This window comes from Neltuma alba, unplaced genomic scaffold (genome assembly GCF_004799145.2).
Source record: "Neltuma alba isolate B1F8T4 unplaced genomic scaffold, ASM479914v2 tig00013258_pilon, whole genome shotgun sequence".
In the NCBI taxonomy this organism is placed as follows: domain Eukaryota; kingdom Viridiplantae; phylum Streptophyta; class Magnoliopsida; order Fabales; family Fabaceae; genus Neltuma; species Neltuma alba.
Window position 1 is genome coordinate 124,706 of NW_021637551.1, and position 16,259 is coordinate 140,964.

General features: G+C 39.1%; 3 protein-coding genes across 11 annotated transcripts; all 3 read left to right on the forward strand.

Annotated features, from left to right (window-relative positions):
* Positions 1 to 780: 780 nt before the first annotated feature.
* Positions 781 to 9,733, forward strand: LOC114735850 (protein transport protein Sec24-like At3g07100). 7 transcript variants are annotated; one of them, XM_028923620.1, is made up of 15 exons: positions 781 to 947; positions 1,235 to 1,274; positions 1,416 to 2,511; positions 2,606 to 2,744; positions 3,187 to 3,377; positions 3,895 to 4,002; positions 4,094 to 4,297; positions 5,264 to 5,495; positions 6,062 to 6,211; positions 6,316 to 6,472; positions 6,807 to 6,934; positions 7,032 to 7,354; positions 7,437 to 7,613; positions 7,951 to 8,188; positions 9,328 to 9,733. In XM_028923620.1, the coding sequence occupies exons 3-14, from the start codon at positions 1,489 to 1,491 to the stop codon at positions 8,176 to 8,178; spliced, it is 3,060 nt and encodes a 1,019-aa protein (XP_028779453.1). In that variant the 5' UTR covers positions 781 to 947; positions 1,235 to 1,274; positions 1,416 to 1,488; the 3' UTR covers positions 8,179 to 8,188; positions 9,328 to 9,733. The 7 variants fall into 7 exon arrangements, with proteins under 7 accessions (XP_028779453.1, XP_028779454.1, XP_028779448.1 ...); XM_028923621.1 differs by lacking the exon at positions 9,328 to 9,733 and adding an exon at positions 9,227 to 9,293; XM_028923615.1 differs by having other exon boundaries at positions 782 to 947; positions 9,323 to 9,733.
* A 735-nt stretch (positions 9,734 to 10,468) lies between these two features.
* LOC114735870 (zinc finger CCCH domain-containing protein 3) lies at positions 10,469 to 12,091 on the forward strand. Of its 3 annotated transcripts, none has more exons than XM_028923644.1 (5): positions 10,472 to 10,761; positions 10,835 to 10,896; positions 11,010 to 11,091; positions 11,413 to 11,523; positions 11,717 to 11,801. In XM_028923644.1, exons 1-4 carry the CDS (start codon positions 10,626 to 10,628, stop codon positions 11,502 to 11,504), a joined length of 372 nt encoding a protein of 123 aa, XP_028779477.1. In that variant the 5' UTR covers positions 10,472 to 10,625; the 3' UTR covers positions 11,505 to 11,523; positions 11,717 to 11,801. The 3 variants fall into 3 exon arrangements, with proteins under 3 accessions (XP_028779476.1, XP_028779477.1, XP_028779475.1); XM_028923642.1 differs by having other exon boundaries at positions 10,474 to 10,761; positions 11,413 to 11,475; positions 11,717 to 12,091; XM_028923643.1 differs by lacking the exon at positions 11,413 to 11,523 and having other exon boundaries at positions 10,469 to 10,761; positions 11,717 to 12,091.
* Positions 12,092 to 13,634: 1,543 nt separating this feature from the next.
* LOC114735853 (polygalacturonase At1g48100-like) lies at positions 13,635 to 16,026 on the forward strand. The gene is made up of 6 exons (XM_028923624.1): positions 13,635 to 14,275; positions 14,365 to 14,538; positions 14,619 to 14,654; positions 14,757 to 14,964; positions 15,059 to 15,140; positions 15,285 to 16,026. The coding sequence occupies exons 1-6, from the start codon at positions 13,931 to 13,933 to the stop codon at positions 15,784 to 15,786; spliced, it is 1,347 nt and encodes a 448-aa protein (XP_028779457.1). The 5' UTR covers positions 13,635 to 13,930; the 3' UTR covers positions 15,787 to 16,026.
* The last annotated feature ends 233 nt before the right edge of the window (positions 16,027 to 16,259 follow it).

A 16,259-nucleotide genomic window follows, 5' to 3' on the forward strand; every position in this document is an offset into this window, starting at 1 on the left:
GTTACATATATTAAAAGTTTTATCAAATGATAATTCTCGCTAATATACGTGATTAGTAATGATATTTTATAAAAGACAATAGTACTTAATTATTATAAATAATTAATTTAACCAAAAATTTTAATTTATTTAAATTAATTAACTAATTTTAATATTAAAGATCGATAAAAATTTATACTGCTAATCCCTCATTGTCTCTTAGGATATGTTTGGCTCAATGAGAGGAAGGGAAGGGGAGGGATTTTAATAGAGGGAAGGGGAGGGGAGGGGAGTGGAAGGATTTTAATATCACCTTGTTTGGATTTATAAAAAAAGAGGGGAGGGGAGGGAAAAATATTTAATATGGACAATTTTGCTCTTATTTTATTTAAGGCGTGGGCATAATAGTCACAACATGACAAAATATAAACATAATGGTCACAACATGACAAAATATGAACATAATGGTCATAATATGACAAAATATTGCATTTTCCTTCTAAATCCTCCCAATTTTGGAGGGGAGGTTGAGGAGGGGAGGGGAGGGGAATTTTAAAAAATTTTCCCTCCCCTCCTAAAATTTGTGTGTTGCCAAACAAGGAAAAATGATTAAAATCCCTCCCCTCCCCTCCCCTCCCCTCCCCTCCCTTCCAAATCCCTCATACCAAACACACCCTTAGAAAAAAACGTTACTCATAGTTATCAGGAGTGAGGACAAGGGATCAGATGGTCAAATTCATTATACTCCGAAAACGAACCTTGCTGAATTATTTTTTCAAAGGAAAAAAGAAAAAAATTAAAGCTCGAGAGAGTACGGGGAAGGGGAACTCGGGCTGCGGCCGAAGAGAAAGGTCACAATTGGATCGATCAGCACATCCAGTCGCAGTCGCACTTGCACTCAAGGATTCAGCCTTGGCGTGTCCGTTTCGCATCTCCGATCCTGACCGTTCTGCACCCATCGGAACTCGGTCCGTACCCTTTCTCTATCTGACTACTTTAATTTTCTCGATTGAACACTCTCCTCCCTTTTTTCTCGATCTTACCTCTGCAACCAAACTCAATGATATTTTCTCAAATCCAATTCATATGCCATGTTTCTGCTCTGATTTTAGTTTTTGAGGAACCTGGAACCTGAACGGGTGCGAATATCGCCCCTCTCCCGACTTTTCCCCCCCTGATCTATGTTCATTTGATTGCACACAATTCTCGTTATTTTGATTCACTTGTTTAAGATGAAATTTGATGCATTGACCAGAAGTCATGCAGAGCATCCGACACTAGTTGGCAATGTTAAGGTGAACCACCGCTTGCCCCTATATGGTTTTGCTGTCATTTGATTCGTTCCCATCGTGCAAATCTTACTTTAAAGCGTGCGTTAACTTTTAAGGATTTTCCGCCTCTTCTCTATCTAAAGAATTGCATATATCTTCTGGCAGTTTTGGTGATGGAACGAAGGCTATAAGTAAAAGCTAAGTGTAACAAGCAAGGCAAGTGATTGTTCTGTAATCCATGGGGACTCAAAATCCTGGACGTTCGAGTTTTCCTGCTAGGCCTGCCACAGCACCTTTTGCTCCTCCACAGACTATGACGCCGTTTTCATCAACTGGTCCTGTGGTTGGATCTGAGCCTCCTTTTCCCCGGCCTACTCCTCCTGCTGCTCCCCAACCTTCAGTGCCATTATCATCATCCAGACCTACAGCCACACCAGGGGCATCCAATTTTAGACCTATCCCTCCAGGCAGGTTTAATGATCCATCTGTGCCTTCGCCTCCAGCGTACAATGTCCCACCCGCTGGTGGACCTTTCCAGCGTTTTCCAACTCCACAGTTTACCTCAACAGCCCCAGCTCCTCCACCTGTTCCACCCATAGGACAACCATCAGTCCCGCCTTCTGTGAATCAACCACCAACATTTCCGGCATCCCTTCAACCCCAGATACCAATTGTTCCAATGGGTTCTCCCCCACAAAGTGCTACTCCTGCACCTTTGATGTCTAACGTTCCTCCTTTGTCGGATTCATCACTTCCAGGGTCTAGGCCTAATTTTCAGCCATCTTTTCCTGGATATGTCCGCAAGCAGACTGGTACTGAAATGCAAGGTCCACCCATGGCGGTGCATCCATCTTTTCCCACTAATCAAGGTAATTATGCGCCTGCTCCACCCAGCCTCTCTCATCAAGGGAGCTATGTTCCTCCGCCTCCAGTGGCTGCTCCATTAGGCATGCAGCAGATGCAGCAGCCGGGATATGGACCCTCTGTTGGCGCCATTCAGGGACTGGCAGAAGACTTCAGTTCACTCGCTATTCGAACTCGTCCTGGATCAATGGATCAAGTAGTGGATGCTAAAGTACTGCCAAGGCCGCTGGATGGTGATGTGGAGCCAACATCTCTGGCTGACGTTTTCCCCATGAACTGCAGCCCCAGATATCTACGGCTGACAACCAGTGCAATTCCCAGCTCCCAGTCCTTAGCTTCAAGATGGCATTTGCCTCTCGGAGCAGTTGTTTGTCCACTTGCAGAAGCTCCTGATGGGGTACGTGTTTCTTTACTCAATTTAATTAGCGGTGTGTTTCTGTCTTCTATGTCCTCCCCCGCACCTTTTCTCATTTTTTATACTTTGTTCTCAGGAAGAGGTGCCTATAATCAATTTTGCCCCAACTAGCGTCATACGCTGTAGGAGATGTCGCACTTATGTGAATCCATATGTTACATTCACAGATGCTGGGAGAAAATTTCGGTGCAATGTTTGCACTTTGTTAAACGATGGTAATTACAACTTACACAGCCTCTGCTGCAGTGCTGCTACTTTAAAATTAAGTCAATGGAAATGACATAATTTCTTAGAAAATGTTTTGAAATATGCGAAGAAGCTGAAGATGGCCAGCGTTTTTTCTTCTAGGTGCTGATTATTTATTAACTTTTATATAGTTTTTTTTATTGCCCCACTTAATGGTTTAAGGATTGTTGCTGTGGCTGCTGTATTGTTTAACATATTGGGTTCCCCTAAAAGGACGTGTAATGGTGCCACAGTTTTAGGGAGGCAAATGTTGCTTTCAGGCTGCTGACTTTGTACATTTGTGTCAATCATGCTTTATGCTTATTCTAAGCATATATAATGAGCATTAATTATTAACATTTAATTGCCTAGTGTATTATGATTGTTTGAATTAATTTCTTACAGTGCTAATCTAGTGACTCGTATGTCCAGTGCCTAGTGAATATTTTGCTCAATTAGATGCCACTGGTAGAAGAGTTGATTTGGATCAAAGACCTGAGCTTACAAAGGGTACTGTGGAATTTGTTGCACCTGCTGAATATATGGTGCGACCTCCTATGCCCCCAGTGTATTTCTTCCTCATTGATGTTTCCATATCTGCGGTTAGAAGTGGAATGATTGAGGTAAGCATTTGAATTTTTTTCTTTCTTTCTTTTTTAAATCAGTTCTAGGTCTTGGCAGATTTTGTTGCCATCCATCCATTCATTTTAAATTTTATAGCTTCTACGCGACTACTAAAGCTTGGAGACAGGTTTTTTGTTTATACCGCATTATTAGCATGGCCTTAGCCAATACTGCTATCAGCTTTTGGTTCGTATCAGGTTTGTGTGAATTTGTTAGTTTGACAGTTTGCTGGATGCATGCATTAAGAATTATTGTTACCAACCCCTCTAAAGAAGTCAAAGTACAGCTATAATGTATTCTTTTTTTGATTTTGTATGGAAAAATTTAAGCCCACTGTCAAAAAAGGCAAAAAATAAAAATAAAAAGAAAAAGAAAAACAGAAAGAAAAACTGATGAAACTTTTTATTTTTGCCAACTTTAAACAGAGTTCGTTTTAGATAGTTCTAAGGTTTTGTGCCTACGCATGTTTGTCCTTGAATATAATGCTTTGAATATATATTGATTATCCTAATGCAGGTTGTGGCCCAAACAATCAAGTCATGTCTAGATGAGTTGCCTGGCTCTCCACGAACCCAAATAGGTTTTGCGACATTTGACAGCACAATTCATTTTTATAATATGAAGGTTTGCGATATTATAAATGCTTTTAATATGTATATATTTTTTATCTTCCAGTGTAAACATGTGCTGACTATAGCTTGTTATGCTTGTCCAGTCGTCCTTGACTCAGCCACAGATGTTGGTAGTCTCAGATTTGGACGACATATTTGTTCCACTTCCAGATGATCTCCTTGTTAATTTATCTGAATCGAGAAGTGTGGTGGAGACCTTCCTTGACAGTTTGCCATCCATGTTCCAGAACAATGTAAATGTTGAATCAGCCTTTGGTCCGGCTCTTAAGGCTGCGTTCATGGTTATGGTATGGTGCTTCCCTTTTCACCTACTCGAAGGCTGTTTTATATGCTTTTATCTTTCACTACTTAAATTTTGGGTGCTATAGTATAAAATACCGTGATTTTTAAGATTAGCATGTATGGTAGAACTACATAAAGTTAGTAAAGATTTTGCACGGTTGGTATTTTATGTAAAAGTCAGTAGCATTGCCAATGGGAGTCAGTCTAGCTGGTAAGAAGGGACGACACCTCTATCAACTTGGTTACAAATTCCCCGGGGAGCACTTTAGGATTAAAATTCTGAATGTGCTAGGGCTACGTGAGGGAATGCGCTTTTAAGATCGTATGAAAGATTTAGTTGGGGCTTTGCCAAATGACACCCTTGAACATAGTTTTGAAAAATAACGTTCTTAGTAGCACTAAAAACTTAGGGACGTCAAATCCCATGGTTTTTCTGCTTTTGTAGAACATAACCAAAATGGTGGGCATCCTATGCTGTAAGGCATTTTGGATGCCGCTAAGTTCTTCATTTTATTGACAAGAAGGTATACATGATTTAAAAGATTAATTTCCAAGACTAGGGATGGAAGGACTAATTTAGTGTTTGCAAGTGAGGTCTTCAACAAGAATTGAAAGTATTTATTAAGCCATAGTTAGGAATTTTGTGAGTAATATTCGAAGAGGTTCTTTGGTCAAAATAATTTCAAATCCATGTGAAAAAGCTGGGCAAGTTGACCTTGATATTCCATGGGCGTCCAACTAATGATGCAGAGAGATGGGTATCATTTGCATACAGGCATGATTTGCATCTTGAGTACGAAGATGTCATGTACCAACCTTTTATCTAGAGTTTTAACTGGTCTTCTATTTAATTCCTTGTGTCCTGTTAAATTGATTGAGTTGGAAGCAGTTGGGTTGACGATATCTCCGTCTCCTTACTAGCCAGACTTAATTAATTTTTTTATGCCATTCACTTGCTTCTCTTTCTTCAGAGCCAACTTGGAGGGAAATTGTTAATTTTCCAAAATACACTGCCATCTCTTGGCATTGGACGCTTAAAATTGCGTGGGGATGATGCTCGTGCTTATGGGACTGATAAAGAACACATGTTAAGGTTGCCAGAAGATCCATTTTACAAGCAAATGGCTGCAGAATTTTCTAAATACCAGATCTGTGCTAATGTGTATGCATTTAGTGACAAGTATACTGACATTGCATCCTTAGGTAAATTTTTATCATTTTCACCTTGCTCAACCGCACCCACTATATTGTTAAAAGACAAAGCCAATGTTTTATGCAATGTTTGGGGATTAGGATATTTTCTGGTGATATGTTGGGGCAGTATTTTTTATTGCTATTGCTGTCGTTTTATGAAACTTCAACCTGATATGATTATCAAGTTTTATTCTCAATCTCATTCATTTTAGAAGGCATTTTGTGTAAATTGCAAATAACGTCTACATGATCTAGACCTCATTAATGATTGTTGAATAAACTTGTTTTCTCGATGAATTCCATATTTACCTGCTATGGTGCATGCAATTATTAATGTGGTCAAAGTCAACTGATCACGTCTCTCACTTATGAGTATCCATGAAGTAGTCAATCTATAATGTGCATTATATAAGCTTATGTGATAATACTTAATGGCTCTTAAAAGTGCATGTTTTGTTACTTTAAACTCGATTACCTCTGCAGAAGTGATCTTTAGAAGCATATATGCTAGATTTCTTGCATGAGTGGAGTTATTGTTCACTAATTGAGATGTCTATCATTTTCTGTCTGTCTAGGAACTTTGGCAAAGTATACCGCTGGTCAAGTATATTACTATCCGGCTTTCCAATCAACTATTCATGGGGAGAAATTGAGGCATGAGTTAAGGAGAGACCTGACCAGAGAAACTGCCTGGGAAGCTGTACTGCGCATTAGGTGTGGAAAAGGTCTGTCCATTTGTTGTTTCATGAGTTTGCTTTTCCTATGGTTCATTCAACCTGTATCTGCATATATAACATGCAAAGGCTGACAATTCTGTTTGTGCTTTAAGGTGTTCGCTTCACAACTTTTCATGGGAACTTCATGCTAAGATCTACCGATTTGCTAGCACTTCCAGCTGTAGATTGTGATAAAGCTTTTGCCATGCAGTTATCTCTTGAAGAGACATTGTTGACAACTCAGACTATGTATTTCCAAGTTGCATTGCTGTATCCTTTTTTTTCCCATTGCTGGAGCTGAGTTCTGATGCTGTGAATAGGTTTTTTCTTGGATTAATGTTGACTTCTCTGTATAATGACATTGCTTGAAAAGTTTAGGCTCGTCCTATCAAAATATAGCCATCCATATATCTGGACTCTCTTCTGGCCTTCATGTTATGTAGGATATTCATTGCATCTTATCATGGCCCTTTTATGACTGTTTGTCTTTCATTGTCTATTGTTTGCCTTATGTGTACGTTGTGCTTGCCATTCATTCGTTGAGGTGAGGCTGTACATCTGAAATGCGATTGGAAAACTAGTTGCAACCTTAACAAAAATATAGATATACTGCATCTTGTGGGGAAAGACGAATCAGAATACACACTGCTGCAGCTCCAGTAGTTACAGAATTGGGAGAGATGTATCGCCTGGCTGATACTGGTGCCATAGTTTCTCTACTTAGTAGGCTAGGTAGGGTTGAGAGGACTGCCATTATAGAAATATCATATGTCATTATGGATGGATCTTAGTTGCTACAATCTTTAACAATTCCCTTATATATTTGCAGTAATTGAGAAAACACTGTCTAGTAAGCTTGAAGATGCAAGGAGTGCTGTACAGCTAAGAATTGTCAAGGCCCTCAGAGAATATCGAAATCTATATGCTGTGCAACATCGCTTGGCTAACAGGATGATATATCCTGAGTCTCTGAAATTTCTACCCTTGTATGGCTTAGCACTTTGTAAATCAACACCTCTCCGTGGAGGGCATACTGATGCTCCATTGGATGAACGGTGTGCGGTAGGATACACAATGATGGCTCTACCGATAAAGAGGCTGTTGAAACTTCTATATCCAAGCTTGACTCGACTTGATGAATATCTATTGAAGGTACTTTCGGCGATGTTGTAAACTTGGGAGTACAATAAAACTCTTGAATCATCTTTGCTCATGTTTTCATGCATCTGTGCAGTCTGATGAATTAAAAAACATTGAGAAAAGGTTACCATTGACTGGTGAGAGCTTGGATTCTAGAGGCCTGTATGTGTATGATGATGGCTTCCGGTTCATTATATGGTTTGGTAAAGTGCTTTTACCTGATATAGCTATGAATTTGCTTGGGGCAGACTTCGCTGCAGAATTGTCAAAGGTATTTTATATTCTTGCTGGCAAAATAGGTTTATAATAGGGTTGTTTTGTGAGAGAGAGAGAGAGAGAGGGGAATTATTATTTGTCAACAAATGTATTGGAAGCTTTTATCCGTTGTGTTTCATGCTTTATTTTTTTAAATCTCCTTGTTCAAAATTTTCCTAGGGTGCCTTTTTGAATGGTATAATTACAGCTTGTTATATGTTCGTATCTCTCTGTACTCACACCTTTACAGTGTTAGATTTGTTGATGGCTCAGTCCTTTGTTCAAAATGTATTATACTAGAACAAAATTTGTTGTCCGTTGGGTGCTGTATAGTTTTTTTGTTTCTGGAACAGGTTTCTCTTAAGGAACATGGTAATGAGATGTCAAGGAAGCTAATCAGGATACTTGAGAAACTGAGAAATACAGATAATTCTTATTATCAGTTGTGCTATCTTGTAAGGCAAGGTGAACAGCCCAGAGAAGGATTCCTTATCCTTGCAAATCTTGTTGAGGACCAGATGGGTGGTAACAGTGGGTATGCTGATTGGATGCTTCAGCTATCCCAGCAGGTGCAGCAATAATAATTTGCAGGTACTGACTTTAGTCCCTTATCAAGAATGATTAGCTAATCCTGGTAGAACCTCGGCAATTTACGGCTGCCATCCTGTGAATATCTTATGTCATGAAACATTTTGTTAGGTTTAAGGAATCTGATATGTAGAGGAAATAGAAAAAAATTTCTCCTAAAACATGAACCAGAATTGCAACTTGTGCTCTAATAAAGCCGAAGGAGAATCTCCATGTTCTGAATAGTACCTCTCACATCATATAATCAATACAGACAAAACTATATTACAAAGGCATAACTGATTTGGAAATAACTGAACGTTACTAGTAATTAAAAGACAGCACATCCTGCATAAGAGACTGACAACATATCACATAAAAGAAGCTAACATTCTAAAGAGTTGGTGGCCAATCATTGGAGGAACAACTCCCTCTTTAACACAACATCTTCCCTGTTCTCTCCTGTTTTAGATGTCTTGCTATAGATAAGAATAGGTGTGGGTGGTGAGAAGGAATTCTATCACATTTTAGCAGGTAGACTAGGTATTGTGCATATGTTCAGTGTTCTAGAAGTCAAGTGTCTGTTCTTTTATGCTTTTGCAGGCGAGAGAAGCAGGGACGATTGTTTGGAAATTGTTACTATTATTGCATCCCTCTAGTCCCTATCAGTGTAGTACTTGTTAGGTCGATGATGGTATTCTGTTCTGGTAAAGTAAAAGATTTTCATTCCAAAATGACCACTTAGTTCAACTGTGATTCTGATCCCACTTACATCATGCTCGTTTTGAGAGCATTCTTATGATCGTTCCTGAATTGCCGCAATTAGTGGATGGCAGAGTTTGATTTGTGTGGAGTGGCTCTTAGATACACATTTCTTTTACGATGTCACTCGACATGAATGTGAAAATTGTGCCCATGTGGGTGAAATACGTTTGAACGTTAGCAGGAAATTTTTTTTCTTGAACTTGCATTTGGATTCTTCAACGAAAAAGAAACAAGCTCAATCTTTAAATGATCTAGTCCATAACGATCTCATGAAAATTGGTTGATTTGTATTCCCAGTTTACAGGTTTTCAGAGTTTATGAAATCACCAAATAATCTGTTAATACGTGTACCATGCAAACTAAAACCCTTATTGAATGTTCCCTGACTTCCAGAGCAGGGTCTTTTCGTCAGGGTGCTGTCTGTCTTATCAGTGAAGTCGCAGCCATTTTTTTCCTTCCGTAGGGACACGGTTGAATCTGGCATTGAGATCACATCGATTTAGTGTGGAGAGAAGCGTCTCAGAGAACCTTTTTTTTTGTGTGACAATCACTATTTATTCAGATATATAGAATTTAGACATCTTTCTTGCGCAGTTTTGGCTTCTATTCACATTTGTTTTCTTCTTTTTTGGTTGTTATGATTATACTTTTAGATTTTTTTTCCCCTTACCAACATGCACATACTGTTAGATGCAGTTTGTAATTCCCGAGCTTTTGTATAATTTCAGTACGATTGGCTTTACGTGGCCGAAGGTTTGGAAGGTCTAATTAGTTATGGATCAAGTTGATTGATTAAATACTGATGAATCATTACGGGTAGTCTTCTTTGGTAGCATTTGCGTGTTATTTTTGCAGTAATGGAACACATTGTAATTTAGGGCCTCCCTCGGTCTGGGACTTTAATTTGTGCTGGTCGAGCTCTTAAAATAAAATTAATAAATGCCGTGGGACTTTTTAAAAATTCGCTGCTGATCCGTTTTAAAGCATTTGTTTAACTTTTAAAAAATAATCAGAATAAAAAAAATAGCTTTCCGATTATGTTGGACTTTTAAATAAAAGAGTAAAAATTATTTTTAATGCTTGTTACTAAATACAAAATAACTTTTAACTTTTTTAAAAAGTAATGTCAGTAAATATAATAAAACATTTATTCAAATAATTTGACAACTCTTTCCTTCTTAAGAGTAAATAAAAAGGCCCTGGATACTTGATGAACCATACCATGTCTTGCTCGCAACGGTTAGTAAGTTGGTGAACCCGGCTCTATCACTGGAAGAGTTTGAGATGTTGAATAAGGTGGACTGACATTCGATTAATAAATGATAAAATAATATACTTTTATATATATAATGTAATTTTGTGAAATAAAAGTTTATATTCTACATCAAACTGATATTCGATTTAATATAAACTAGATTGCGGATTGAGCATTATTTTTTGAGGTACCTTGCACGCTTCATTGTACATATTCTGCATTGAATTTATATTTTATTGTAAATTAATATTTTCTGATATTATATCCAGAGTGAACAAGGGAAAAGGAGACCAGTGATAATAACTGAAACGAATCGTTTTGCATCCAATTCCTGAATTCCCTGTTGAAGTTTCGATTTGACTCGAACAGCACCGACTCACTGAGAATCCGAGAAAACTCAAGTACGGCGAAGGCAATCGGAAGGAGGTGGAAGGGAGGAGAATGCCACTGGGGAAATATTACTGCGACTATTGCGACAAGCACATACAGGACACGCCGACAGCTCGTAAACGACATCTTCAAGGGATCCAGCACCTCCGGGCTAAAGCACTCTGGTACGATTCCCTCAAATTTCAAGGTCCGTTTTCTCTTTCCTTACCCTTCTCCCCCTTGCAACGCCCATCCTTTATTGCTGACTAATCGATGAACAGATCCTAATCAGGTTTATCCCGATGGATTTGTCAAAGGGGTTTGCAATCGCTTTGTCAAAACGGTATCTATCTAATTTCCTCTGGAAAAATGAACTTGATTGGGGTGGTTGATTGCTTGGTGAAATCTGACGTCTTGATTTTATTTTTTTTTATTCTTCCTTTGCGCGGCCCTTAGGGTTTTTGCCAGTACGGTGATTCTTGCAGGTATGCTCATCCAAGAAACTTGACCAATGCCAACCTTCAAGGGGGAATAATTGGTAAATCTCATCCCTGCCTTTCTGCCTAGTTCTGATTTCCCTTTCTAATTGGATTCATACCAAAGATGTGGTAGTAGGGACCGTTAGAAAATAAGGTTAAAGGTTACCGTTATTCTGATATTATATGATGGATCAAGTTCAGTTCTCTGGGCACTATCTCTATGTTAAGCATTTTCCTCCTGGGGAATAGGGAGCTTTGGGGAAGAAGATAGGATTAGAAGAAAGAAATAATGTCTGAAAGAAACGTTTTGACGACATCTTCTTAGTCTTTGTTCGAGGCTAACTGTAACACCTTGTGCATCATTTTGTCATGATTTTCAGATAATATGCAGCCAGCAGCATTAGCAACGGCGGTTAATATGGGTGGTGGAGGCTCTACACCAGGTAAACTAATTGGGGTTGAATTTATGTAGCATATCAGCCAGAGATATGGTCCAATTCTAGCTTAGTGGCTCAGTACTGAGTTTAATGATTGACTTCCGTTTCAGTTGCTATACTGTAAAATAGTAGTGTTTCTCTATAAGAATGCATCAACTAAAACAAGACAAACGAGAAAGTTTTAGATATACGTATTATTGTGTTGTTATCCTCAATTTATAACTTCTCTTGTGATTGTGGTATGCAGGAAATGTGGTGCAAGACAGTATGCGAATGGCATGGGGCAATTTACCGCCATCTTTGAAGCCTCCTCCTGAGGGTGGATATCCAGCTCTTCCCTTCGTGGATTGGGGATAGATAGATAGATATTAGATATATACATGTGTACATAGGCTGCCTCCTTTATTCAAGCACATGGGGGAAAGGTATTGTGCCTCTATTATAGCAGAATATGTAATTCTAGCATTTCTCTTCTTCCGAACAAAGTAGGTGTCTGTTTCTCAAGGGGAGCTAAAAAAATGAAAATGTAAAGACAATAATTTAGGATTAAGTTGAAATCAGCTAAACCAAAACCTACCTTAATTGGCATGGTTGTTATTTTGATCTAACGCAGCACAGGTCAGAAAGATTCTTCGTCCGGGAATTTTAATAATCCATTTTTAATCGTGGGATCAATCAATACAAGAGATGTAGAAAACAGAGAGTAGTGTGATTCAGAAGACATGAACAATGGAGTTCGAATACGGTCCGTATATTTGTCCCCATTAGTTTAATTAACTAGATGTGTTCAGTGCAAATTATGAAGTCGAAGCTATTATTATATCTTCTGCACGATCAAATTGCTTATCTTCAAATGAAGTTTCTGGGCCTGTGAAGCCGCCGCCACTTATAGCAGTAATTCCCACCCCCAAAAATGTGAACATTATCCACCTATTTGTGAACATTCCACTACACTGCCGGCCTTCATCGTTAAGTGGCAGAGATTGCTAATAAAAAATACGTTAGTGATGCCGAAAGCCCAGTAAATCCCCAGTTTAGATAGTGTAGATAAGATAAATTAAATACATTATAGAGTGGCCACACGGTGGTGTTCGCAGATGCAGCCGAAAAGGACGAGCTCTTTTGAAACTGTCCATTGGACCCGAGATTCAGTTTCTTCTTCGTTAATAATTAGTTTGTGGGGACCTCAACGCGTAACGTCAACAAATCACTTAATTGGGTTCCAACAACAAAAGATATATGGCTATCGCTTTTTTTTAAAAAAAAAATTCTTTAACTACGGAAACTTAGTTCTGACCCAAAAAAAAAAACTACGGAAACTTAGATTTTGGGGAAAATAAAAAGTAAAAAATAAACGGATAACACAGTCATTCTGAGGCGTCAGATGCCATATTGGTAGCTAAGAAGAAATTTAACGACCATCTTATGTATTAAACAGAGATAGCAGTGAGCCAATTTAGGTCGAAGTACTGCAATAAATGCATTATCCATAAAGTCAGAACATGTAATCAAAGCTCAAAAGTTAAAAACAAGTATCTATAAGTCTCGTGCCGTATTACAGGCATGACCTTCCTAAGTTTGGCCAGAAACATTAAAGCAGTGCGCTCTTTTCCACTGCCTCTGGGACGAAACTCGGCTCCGCCATGTAGATGTAGTAGTAACATGAGAACTCACTTTCATGGAAATAGTGCCAAATTAGGTCTCAAGTAACATAGGTCGTCCACAATATTCTTTAATGGCACGTTTAGCCTTCTTCTGAAACGTGCAACAGGCTCTCCTTTTTGGCGTCCACTAAATGCAAATGGGGACTTGAAAAATCAATGTGTAATCATCCCGGAACTAAATACTTGCCCCGGATTACTCCAAATGGCTCGAACTAAATGCGTTGGCATAAAAAAGTTGTAGTGACAATATCACAAGACAAATACTAACAGTGATTATCACCCATGCCTATACCTCAGGGAATCATTCTAAACATAAATGGATCGCTTGTGGACTCAGCAAACTGCATCAAAGTGCCACTCTCACTTCCTTGAATGGAATTGGTCGGTTTTGCGCCATTATTGTAATGTCAGGCGCAGACCTATCCTCATAAAGTAACTTCCACTATGCTTTGTGAAGCCTAGTATAAAATGTCTGTGTCTTCAATAACATTCTGCAGTATCCTCTGCTTCATGGTTCTGGTATGATCTCTTTGCATATATAGTGCTCAAAGTGGTCACGTAATTTGCAGCTTAGCTCTGTTCTCTATTTCCAGAAACGTGGGTCCCTTGCTTCCTTATGCCCCTCTATGCCTAACCCACGATAGTGACCTAGCCTCAAAACATCTCGGTTCAATTCCTTGAATGTCCAAACAAAGCGTCTGCTCATTTTGCATGCCTGGCGACTATAGGACTTGCTCTGTGCTATACATAGCCGGCCCCTTTACCACACACCTCAGCTAGAACACCCTTAACCAAACATGAAATTCTTCCATATTCTCACTGGGTTTTTCTTCATTTTCACATGTTTGTGCTTTCTTCCAATTCACGGTAGACTTTACAGTAACAGTATATCGTTATCACCTTCTGCCGCACCTGATGCTCTTAGCCCAAGTTACGATGGCAATGGACCTCCTGTTTATAACATAAGATCCTTTGGTGCTGTTGGAGATGGCGTCTCTGATGATACCCAAGCATTCAAATTGGCCTGGGACACAGCATGTCAGGCTGAAGAAACAGGAACCCTCCTCGTTCCAGATGGTTATATCTTCATGATACAGTCAACTATATTCACAGGGCCTTGTAAAACTACCATCACATTTCAGGTAATGTCCGTTTGGGAAGCAGAAAAATTGTATATGTTGATCTTTGGTTAAAATCTGATGTTTCTATATCTGGTGTTGAATGTGAGAAGATTGAGGGAACTGTTGTGGCACCGGATGGGCCTGATTCATGGCCTAGTTATAGCAGCAAGAGACAATGGCTAGTTTTCTACAGAATCAATGGACTCTCAATGCAGGGTACTGGAGTTATTGATGGCAGAGGAGAGAAATGGTGGGATCTCCCTTGTAAACCCCACCATCACAAAGTATATTCTTTTCTCTAATTTTATTGATAGCTCCCCTTCTGGTTTATTACAGTTACTAAGTTTGCATTTTGCCGTTTCAGGGAAACAAAGATCACGGTCCATGTGATAGCCCGGTTGTAAGTTGCAGAAATAGGAGAAATTTCTATTAAAAATGTTCTGCTTGGAAAATTCAGAGAGAATTTATCTTACAAAGTTGTTCATCAATGTTTCTGTTGCAGGCCATCAGATTCTTCATGAGTTCCAATGTAACAGTGCAGGGAGTTAAAGTCATGAACAGCCCTCAATTTCATTTTCGATTTGACGGCTGCCAAGACGTCCATGTAGAAAAGCTTGTCATAAAATCCCCTGCTTTAAGTCCCAACACTGATGGAATTCACATTGAGAAGACAAATAATGTCCAAATTTATAATTCGCTCATCTCCAATGGTGATTCCATAGATTCTGATTAACTCATTCGGACGTCATTACTAAGCAATGAAGCTTTTTTTACTCTGTGTTTGTGATCCTTTTCTGGATGCAGGTGATGACTGTGTGTCAATCGGAGCTGGCTGTTACAATGTGGACATAAAGAATATAACGTGCGGTCCAAGTCATGGGATAAGGTACGTCAACCTTGTGTGAGACAAAATTTTAACGTTAACAGTAGCGCTAAATAGTAAATGCTAATATGAAAATGGAGGTTGTGACTTCCTACGTAATTTTTCGAGACTGGTGTGTAAATGGGATTCTCCCTCTCTATTGCGCAGCATCGGCAGCCTTGGAAATCACAATTCCAGAGCTTGTGCGTCCAACATAAGAGTGACCGAATCAGTGATAAAGCACTCAGATAATGGGGTTCGGATAAAGACATGGCAGGGGGGAGTAGGAGCGGTGTCCAACGTAACATTCAGTAACATCTTCATGGACATTGTTCGAAATCCAATCATCATTGACCAATACTACTGTCTCTCCAAGAACTGCCTCAACCAGACATCATCTGTTTTTGTTTCCAACGTTTCATATTCCAACATCAAAGGTACTTATGATGTGAGGAGCCCACCAATGCGTTTCGCCTGCAGTGACTCTGTTCCGTGCACGAACCTCACCCTATCAGAAGTGGAGCTTATTCCCGCACAAGGCCAACTTCTGGCCAACCCATTCTGCTGGAATGCCTATGGAACTATGCAGACACTTACTATCCCACCAGTTTTGTGTCTTTTAGAGGGAAATCCACAGACTTTGCCTCAAGTTGATACTGTAGGGTGTTAGACGGCAATGGTTTAAGTAAATATTGCTATAACCCTGTACTAAAAAAAAAAGAAAACAAAAAAAAAAGAACCCTAGGACTAGGAGGGGGCAAAAAAAGAAAAAGCGTATCTGCAACAATAGCATAAACAGGTGTGTATGAAATGAAATCTACAGAAGAGAATTTAAGTAGCAAAAAGAAAAAGGCCTCCTTGTATAACTTACCGTATCATACTTTTACTCGATGAAAACTAACTCCATACAGTAACGTTTATGTTCTCTATTTTACAAATCTACAAAAGTGTTACTGGCCATCAAGTGAAAACGTTGACAACCTTGAACACTGTGTTCTCGACCTACTTTAGAGAAAAATTTCAAGAATTATTTCCCTGCCAAACCCGACCAAACATTTTCACAAGCGTAGTGAAAAATGAAAATAAGAAAAAAGGGAACCAATCACATTTTTCTTTTTATTTGTGTATTTAGAGGAGGAGGAG

Bases quoted from the DNA above. Each gene is read 5' to 3' on its own strand.
- LOC114735870 (XM_028923642.1), top strand. From the start codon at position 10,626: ATGCCACTGGGGAAATATTACTGCGACTATTGCGACAAGCACATACAG. The intron at 10,897-11,009 runs GTATCTATCTAA...CGCGGCCCTTAG, and splicing joins GCAATCGCTTTGTCAAAACG to GGTTTTTGCCAGTACGGTGA. The intron at 11,476-11,716 runs GTAAACTAATTG...TGTGGTATGCAG, and splicing joins TGGTGGAGGCTCTACACCAG to GAAATGTGGTGCAAGACAGT.
- LOC114735850 (XM_028923620.1), top strand. From the start codon at position 1,489: ATGGGGACTCAAAATCCTGGACGTTCGAGTTTTCCTGCTAGGCCTGCC. The intron at 4,003-4,093 runs GTTTGCGATATT...ATGCTTGTCCAG, and splicing joins TTCATTTTTATAATATGAAG to TCGTCCTTGACTCAGCCACA. The intron at 6,473-6,806 runs GTATCCTTTTTT...ACAAAAATATAG, and splicing joins TATTTCCAAGTTGCATTGCT to ATATACTGCATCTTGTGGGG.
- LOC114735853 (XM_028923624.1), top strand. From the start codon at position 13,931: ATGAAATTCTTCCATATTCTCACTGGGTTTTTCTTCATTTTCACATGT. The intron at 14,965-15,058 runs GTGATTCCATAG...TTCTGGATGCAG, and splicing joins TAATTCGCTCATCTCCAATG to GTGATGACTGTGTGTCAATC. The intron at 15,141-15,284 runs GTACGTCAACCT...TCTATTGCGCAG, and splicing joins GGTCCAAGTCATGGGATAAG to CATCGGCAGCCTTGGAAATC.